Genomic DNA, 8,347 nt, shown 5'->3' on the forward strand with positions numbered 1-8,347 from the left:
GTAGTAGTTCCCACTTATTTGTGAGAACATACGGTGTTCAGTTTTCCATTTCTGAGATAGTTCACTTAGGGTAATGGTCTTCAGTTCCCTCCACATTTCTGCAGATGACATTATTTCATTCCCTTTTGTTTTTAGAGACAGGGTCTCACTCTGTTGCCTGGGATAGAGTGCAGTGGCATTATCATAGCTCACAGCAGCCTCAAACTCCTGGGCTCAAGAGATCCTCCTGTCTCAGCCTCCCGGAGTGCTGGGATTATAGGCATGAGCCGTCGTGCCCAGCCAAGCTCATGGTTCTGATAAATGAGATAGGGTTTAGGTAATTTAAGGGCTGCCACAAATGTGGAGTGAAATCTCCGTTTCAGTCTTGGAGCATCCTTGCAGCCCCCTGCATGGTTTGACCTTGGACATGTTGCACAGCTCTGAGCCTCCCTTGCTACATCTGTAAAGTGGGATGGTAGAGGTGCCCCTCCCAGGCCACCGGAAACATGGGGTGCACCGTCACCTACAATTGGCCTGGTGTTGCTCCGGGGACATGGTGGGTGTTCAGGAAACAGTGCTTTTAGGATTGACCTTTTTGCTCAATTTTTTGTTCAATGTGGATACAAAGAACAACTTAACATGTGACCAAAGACTTCTTCACGTAATGAGTCTGACTTTTTGACAGTTAAGAGTAAAGAAATGAGTTGAGACAGTCTCAAAGGGGCATCTGGCCCCTTGGTCTTTGTTTTTCATGCCAGCGAAAGGAAAGTTAAGCCTCTGGATCACAGGCTGCTAATTAACTCTGAGGCATGTTTTATTATTTTAAATATAGAATATGGTAGATTAGGAAGCCGGAAAATGGAAAAGACGAAAGAAAAAGGAAACCCTCTCAGGTCCCACCTGAGCAGTACTTAGATTCTGAAGCATGCCGCTGCGTTGCTTATTTGCTGTTCCTTCTAATTGAACAGATTCTCCATTTACGTGGTTCTAAAAGCAGAAAGGCTGCTTGCTATTGAAAACGGTGTGATCATACTGTTTTTTGCAATTTTTATCCAGTTTTCCCAGAATGGACTTTATTTTCCGTGTGTGTCCCCACCATTCATGGGCTCCGGCATCTCATCCCACCCAGGCGCTGGTCATCATTCTTGAGCCCCCTGAGCCCCCCACCTTTCCTGTCAACAACTGCTGGGTACTTAGGTCATCCCCAGTCCCCCAGAGGCATAACCCCTTTTCCAATTCAAAGATCGTTTCACTCGGATATGTCCCCTTCCCCGGCCAGAGGATATAGATAGATTCCGATCCATCTCATCTGGTTGTTTTCCAGAAGGACCACAGCACAGCAAACATTGACACTCATGCATGCACCTGTGCCTATGCAGTGCCCAGTGAGACCGCCCCGGTATCGCACCTGGGCCAGAGCCAGAACTACTAGGTGTTACAAAGAACAGAAATGAACCCGCCTTGCTGAGTTAAGAGATGGGAGATGCGATCTCTGGTTTAAATTTAATTTCTGTGATTATTCGGGAGACCCTCATTCCCGTGTCTTCCCATTGACTTTCCGCCTCTGTGAAATGCCTGCTCTGCTGCTTCTCTCTTTGGTCTGCTCGTGGCCGAGCATATCTGCTACACTTTTTTTCTTTGCAGTTTTTCTGTCTTTCAGTTCTACTGAGTTTTACACCACCATGATATTATTTTTTAATAGATTGAAGTTGAAAATTTTTGTTTTAGATGGTCAAATCTTCACCTCTTTTCCTTTGACTTTCTTCTCTTACTTTGCTTTTACTTTCATTTTCATTACCTTCAGAGGTTTAGAAATGCGAAGTTTCTGTTTTTGGCTGAGGCTCTTCTGTGGCTTTGCATTCTTGTGTCTGACTGCTGAGTGCAGCTGCAGCGTGTTTGGGCTTGCGGAGCAAAGAGGCTCCCTGCCAGGGAAGCAGGACACAGCCTGGCTGGGGCCAGCATCCCGGTGCTGTGTCCCCTTCTCACCTCTGACCACCTGCCTGGACTCCCGGGGCTCTCTGAGCAGGGACCTGAAATACGCCTGCTTGTAAGAAACGAGCAGAGGGCTGAATCGACACTCAAACTTTGTTGATTCAAGAATAGGGACTAATCGCAAAAGGACAAAGACTGCATGGTCCCACTAAAGTGCGGTGCCCACAACAGTCAGACGCACAGAGGCAGAAGTGGAAGAATTGTTCCCAGGGCCGTGGGAGGGGCAATGGTGAGCTACTGTTTATTGGGGACCCAGTTTCCGTTTGGGACGATGAGAAAGTTCTGGACACAGAGAGTGATGATGATTGCACAACAGTGTAGACGTATCATACTTAATGCCACCGAACTGTGTACTTAAGAATGGGTGACAATGGTCAATCTTATGTTTTGTATATTTTACTACAAATAAAAAGTAGCAAAGACTAAAGGTGGGAAAACTCGAGAGGCCTCAGCCATCCCGTCACATGTGACACGTTGAAGCGCACGGGTAGCTGGCGGTACCTATGTCATCAGGTGGCCAGAGCCTTGGGAGCTCCTGCCTTGGGACAGTCAACCTCAGGCCACTTGTGAGCTGCCTCTGGCGCTGGCTGGGCCTTCCCTGGGCCTCCCTTGCAGCCCCTGTAGAAACACTCTGGAGTGGTTTTATTGTCCCCAGTTTATGGATGAGGGAAGTAAAGCCCGCGGAGTCAAACGTTGGGCCCTGGGTGTCTTTCCAGTTGGAGGCAGAGTCAGAGGTGAGCCCAGGGGTCTGACCCTGCAGCCCTGCCACCTCCTGCTTCAAGGGCCCCCTCCTTACCTCCCCCCGTGGTTTGACCTTTGCTGGAGCGAGCGGACGCTGACCACGCAGGCTGCCTGCAGAGACGCGGCCAGGACGCAGCCTTACTGCGGGCTTGCCTCGTGCTGGGCGTGGGCTCAGAGCCCCTTACTCACATACCTCATTTAATTGTCACTGCAACCCCGGGGTTCAGGGTGGTCGCCCATTTTAGATGAGGAACAGTGGATGTGTCAGTCCGAGTTCCACTGGAGATGCAGAACCAGTCAGAGATGGCAGGTGGTAGACAGGGACACAGACAGAGAAGATTTAGCTCAGGGCGTCTGCTTGGGTGATTGCGGGGGGCCGGCCAGTCTGAAACGCCCAGGGCAGGCTGGGTCTCGTAGGCGGGAGCTGGTGCTGTAGTCCACAGGTAGAATTGCTTTTCCCCCTCAGGGAGACCTCAGTTCTGTTCCTCAGGCCTTTCCGCTGACTGGCTCAGGCCCACCCAGGGTATCCAGAATAATCTCCTTTACATAAAGCAACTGATAGAGGTGTTAATCACATGCACAGAATCCTTTCCCAGCAACAAAGCTGGGTACTACGGCCTCGCCGGCTGGCGCACAACTAACCATCACGGGGGGCTCACTCAGGTGAATTGACTCCTCAGGGTCCCTGGGTCATCGGGCCTTTGCAGCTTCTCAAACCTTCTACCCACTGCCACAGTCCTACAGCGCAACCAGCCTTGGTAGCAAGCGACACTCAGTTCGATTGACAGCCGTGTTGCTCACTCAGTGACCTGGACAGACCCCTCCTGTACGGGGTGGGGCGTGGGGAAGGTTGGGGGGTGCCTGCCCATGGGGGCATTGATTCCTCCAGTGCTCAGAACCTCTGCCCCCGGCCCCGCACTGACGGCGCTCTCTTGCCTCTGCCCCCAGCAACATGAAGCTGCAGTACAAGGGACAGAAGCCATTCCAGCCAGTGGCACAGTAAGGAGACTCATTTCCCCCTTTGCAGCCCTGGGGGTGGGGGCCACCTCCCCTCACCACTGGCCCTTCTGGGTTGCAGGTCACAGTACCCTCAGCCCAAGCTCCTGCTGGAACACAGGTAGGTGTCATGTAGAGACCTGGAGGCGGGTGAGGGAGGGGGCCAACAGAGCTCTGATTTCTAAGTTGGGGTGACGGCGGTGTCAGTGTCAGCATGGCCTTGGAGCCCAGGTAGTCTGGGACTGTGGAAAGACACAGGCTTGGAGTTAGGGACCTGGGCTGTGTGACCTTGGGCAGGTAACTCAACTGCTCTGAGCTTTTTCTGTACAGGTGAATAATAATAGTATCCACCTCTAGGAGGTTGGAGGACCAGATGAGATGGTATCTGTGACACGTGCATCGTGCTCGCACATAGCAGGTGTTCAGTCTGTTGTTAAGGATGATGCTGTCTTGTCCTTAGCGACGGTGCTTGCTCATCAGGCACTCAGCACACACGGAACGTGCTGGGCTCCTCTGGACACTCGGTGTGCGTTAGCTCCAGGTCCTCCCAGGCCTGCTGGAGGTAGCCACCGTTATCCCCACTTTCCACATGAGGAAACAAGCCCAGAGACGGGGATGAAGTCACCCTGGGTCCCGTGGCATGAGAGGCAGGGCTGGGATGAGACCTGGGCTTTCACAGGGGAGGGTCTCAGCGCCCACAGCCCCCCTGCCGCCAGCCCCACAGAGCTGCTGACACTCACACCTTGGCTGGCGCCCATCGTGTCCGAGGGGACCTTCAACCCGGAGCTTCTGCAGCACATCTACCAGCCGCTGAACCTGACCATTGGGGTCACGGTGTTCGCCGTGGGGAAGTGAGTAGCGGGCTAGGTGGGGGGCAGAGGGGGTCTCCCTGAGCTTACAGTCCAGGGGAGAGAGGACCCTGGCTGGGCACCAGGGCGGCCCTGCACCGGGTGCTGAGCAGATGGAAAGCACACAGTAGAGTGTCACTGTGGGAGGGGTCTTCCAGGGGGAGGAGGCCCTGGCATGGAAGGGCAATGGACGCAGCCCAGGGAAGGGAACCGTAGCCTTTATCAGGAGGCCCCCGTGCCCCTCCCTGCTTCCCCAGACCCCTCCTCTGCTTTCCTCTCTCTTCCCTGACCCCACGACGTAGCCTTTCCTTGAGAAGCTGCCACCTGGCAGCTTCCCTCTGGGCCCCTTCCTGGGACTCCTGACAGAAGGACCATGAAGGGACCCCAAGGCCTAAAGCACTTGCCCACTTGGGGTCAACTGACACCCTCATCCAATCAGTCATGACCTGGGGACAGGCCCGTGCCATCCACTTCCCACTCCACGCCCCAGCATCTGGCACAACTCGCCTTGCCTTGATGCAGCCACTTACCCGCTTCTCGGCTACTCTCCTCTCTGATCCTCCGTGTTCCTGGCTATAAACTGGGCAAACTTAACAGGCAGCCTATGAAGATCAAAGATAATAAGAGTTCCTTAGAACGCTGCCTGGCACCTAGCAAGTGCTCCGTGCAAGTTAGCTCGGTTCACGCATGTAACAATCACTAGTAAGCGTCATTCTTAGAGCAATCCCAATGGGATTTTGGGAATTTGACAGATGAGGAGACAGGGGTGATTTCTTGAGGTGGGGAGCTGGGAAGTGGACCCCAGACCTCATGCCCTGCATGGTGCCAGCACATAGTGGGGACCGGGCAGTGGCTCTGCTGGGGTAGCGGTGGATGACAGGGTTCTTATCACCAGGTACACTTGCTTCGTCCAACACTTCCTGGAGTCAGCTGAGAAGTTCTTCATGCGTGGCTACCGGGTGTACTACTACATCTTCACCCACGACCCTGCAGCCATCCCCAGGGTCTCGCTGGGCCCCGGCCGGCTCCTCAGCATCATCCCCATCCAGGGAAACTCCCACTGGGAGGAAATCTCCGTGCGGCGCATGGAGACCATCAGCCGGCACATTGCCAGGAGGGCGCACCGGGAGGTGGACTACCTCTTCTGCCTCGATGTGGACATGGTGTTCCGGAACCCGTGGGGCCCTGAGACCTTGGGGGACCTGGTGGCTGCCATTCACCCAGGCTACTACGCTGTACCCCGCCAGCAGTTCCCCTACGAGCGCAGGCCTCTTTCCACTGCCTTTGTGGCAGACAGCGAGGGGGACTTCTATTATGGTGGGGCGGTCTTCGGAGGGCAGGTGGCCAGGGTATACGAGTTTACCAGGGGCTGCCACATGGCCATCCTGGCGGACAAGGCCAATGGCATCATGGCAGCCTGGCAGGAGGAGAGCCACCTGAATCGCCGCTTCATCTCGCACAAGCCGTCCAAGGTGCTGTCCCCTGAGTACCTGTGGGATGACAGGAAGCCCCAGCCGCCCAGCCTGAAGCTGATCCGCTTGTCTACCCTGGACAAGGACACCAGCTGGCTGAGGAGCTGACAGTGGAGCCAGGCTACCGGGGACGGGGACCCGCAGCCCTGCGGCCACTTTCTCAGTGCTTCAGTCTGCCAAGCCTTCCTCGCAGACAGGCCCTGTCCTACCCACTCAGTCTGTCAGGTGGACCCGACGGAAAATGGGTGTGGAAAGGCCACTGTACACTGTAAAGGGCGGCGCATGCACAAGGAAATCACAGTGATGTGGCATAAAAACAGACAGGAGGGGAGACTGGAGGTTCCCAGGGCAGGCCCGGGCAGGCCTTGCGCATCCTGCCAGCATGCCTTCGCGGGGTGGGCTCTGCAGTCGCAGCCCATCCAAAGTGGTGCACGCCCTTTTGTTGCCTAGTGCCCTTAAAGTTGCACTTGTAACACCTGGTGTGTAGGCACCCCAGGCCCCTTTTCTCTGGCTGCAGGGGCTCAGGTACTGTGCTATCCCCCAGTGTTCCTCACTCAGGACCCCTGAGCCAGCCTTTGAAATGAGCTGGTCCAGACTCCTCTGGTTCCCTGCACACCAAGGTGAGCCATGCTCTCCAGGACGAGCCGCCTCCTTTGTAAGAGGGTTTGGAGCAGTTTTTGAATAAAGGTGGCGTGTCAGGCCCTAACCAGGGTTTTGTTACCAGCACATCTGAGTGTCTTCTGCTGGCACTGGGGATACAGGCAGACTGGATTTCAAACAACCCACCGGGATGGGGGTGCGCAGTCACTCTAGAAAATCCGGGCTAAAGCTGGCCGCTGTAGCAGACAGGGTTCATTCCGATCCTGCAGGGAGCCTGGGTGAAGTGGGGGTGTGCTGACAGATCTGCCGCACCCCCGCCTGAGTAGAGGGAAGCGGGGCCTGGGGAGCCCTGTGGTGCTTACGCCCCAAGCACACAAGGGATGCGTCTGTCGGCCTCCCCATATCCGGGGTCGCCCCAGCCGTGCAAGGCCTCTTGTGGGCGTAGGGCTCTGAGGCCGTGGTGCGGGCCAGGATTAGAGGGCCTGCAAGGGTAGCTTCTCCAGCCTGGACCCAGAGGGACTCGGAGGCCCATGGGGGTTCTGTCTGCCTGGCCACGCAGGGGTGCCCACTCCCCTGGAGGCAACAGCGTCTTTTCCATGGAAGGAATGGACACATGGTAGGTTGGAGTGTACTCTGTGGGTGCACCAGAATGGGTAGACACCCACCTGGCCACCCCTAGCAAAGCTAGGGCTGGCCCCGAGTCCACTCTTCCTGCAACCTGTGATTTGGCCAGTGAGCAGGGACAGATGCCAAGAATGTGACCAGTTTGAGGAGACAGACTGGGCTGGAGAGGACTGCAGGTGCTGCAGGTGCTTCCTGGGTAGAGGGGCAAGAAAGGGCCCATGGCCTCTGTGTCTCCAGGAGGGAGCACCTGCCCACGGCTGTCTGGGTCTGCACCTGGGGGAGGAGGGTTCTGTACTGAAGAGCCAGCCATGCCTTCAGGAAGCTTCCATTTAGAGCAGACAGGCCCCTGATGTGCAGACCGAGGAAGCGAGGCCTGGGCAGCCTCAGCCTGGCAGAAGAGGTTTCTCCCGGCCTTCTCCCCAGTACGCCCTCGCGGGGTTGCTGTTGCTGACCCATTTTCAGCTGAGGGCACTGAGGCTCTGACATGTCATCACATGAGTTTGCCTGTGACATGGCCCAGCTGTGGGTTTGCACCCAGGTCACAAAAGCTGCTTTTGACCCCAAAACTGTGCTTTGTGCAGGAACCCTGAGGAGGTGGCCTCTGAGCCCAGCCCTGAAGGCGAGTCTGGGGAGGGGCACTGTTGCAGGGGGCTCTGAGGGGCAAGGGCTTGGCGGGGTGCAGGTAAGGACAGCTCCAGGAGGCTGGAGTTGGGGTGTGAGGTGTGCACTAAGGAGGACATCTGGACCAGATCACATGGGGCTCTGAAGGTCACGCAAGGAGAGAAGGGGTCACAGCAGGATTGTTCCAGCAGGGAGATCAAGGCACCTAAAGTGCTGGACTCAGGGTCGCCAAGCTGGGGAGGCCCCAAGACAGGAGGAGGCCTCTGACCACCAGTGCCAGGATGTGTGACGGGAAGAGCAGTCATGCTGGGGACCCACCCACGGTGGGGGGGCCTGGTCACGTGGAGCCCTGTGGCCTGGGGCGTGGTGTCTCTGCTCAGGCATAAAATGGGGCAAAATCCCTGAGGGCAGGGGCTCCCTAATAACAGTGACTGCCCAACACCGGCTCAGCTCCCTGCCGCCCTCCTGCACCAG

At 56.1% G+C, this 8,347-nt stretch overlaps 1 protein-coding gene across 1 annotated transcript in view; it reads left to right on the forward strand.

Annotated features, from left to right (window-relative positions):
* The window catches only part of GBGT1 (globoside alpha-1,3-N-acetylgalactosaminyltransferase 1), an 8,617-nt gene extending 1,896 nt beyond the window's left edge, over positions 1-6,721 (forward strand). Inside the window, exons 4-7 of the mRNA XM_012639815.1 lie at positions 3,661-3,711; positions 3,791-3,829; positions 4,425-4,559; positions 5,452-6,721. Of these exons, the coding sequence (XP_012495269.1) occupies positions 3,661-3,711; positions 3,791-3,829; positions 4,425-4,559; positions 5,452-6,136 (910 nt within the window). The 3' untranslated portion in view covers positions 6,137-6,721. The remainder of the gene's footprint in view (positions 1-3,660; positions 3,712-3,790; positions 3,830-4,424; positions 4,560-5,451) is intronic.
* Positions 6,722-8,347: the final 1,626 nt, after the last annotated feature.

The sequence above is a fragment of the Propithecus coquereli genome, unplaced genomic scaffold, assembly GCF_000956105.1.
Source record: "Propithecus coquereli isolate 6110/MARCELLA unplaced genomic scaffold, Pcoq_1.0 Scaffold142, whole genome shotgun sequence".
Classification (NCBI taxonomy): Eukaryota; Metazoa; Chordata; class Mammalia; order Primates; family Indriidae; genus Propithecus; species Propithecus coquereli.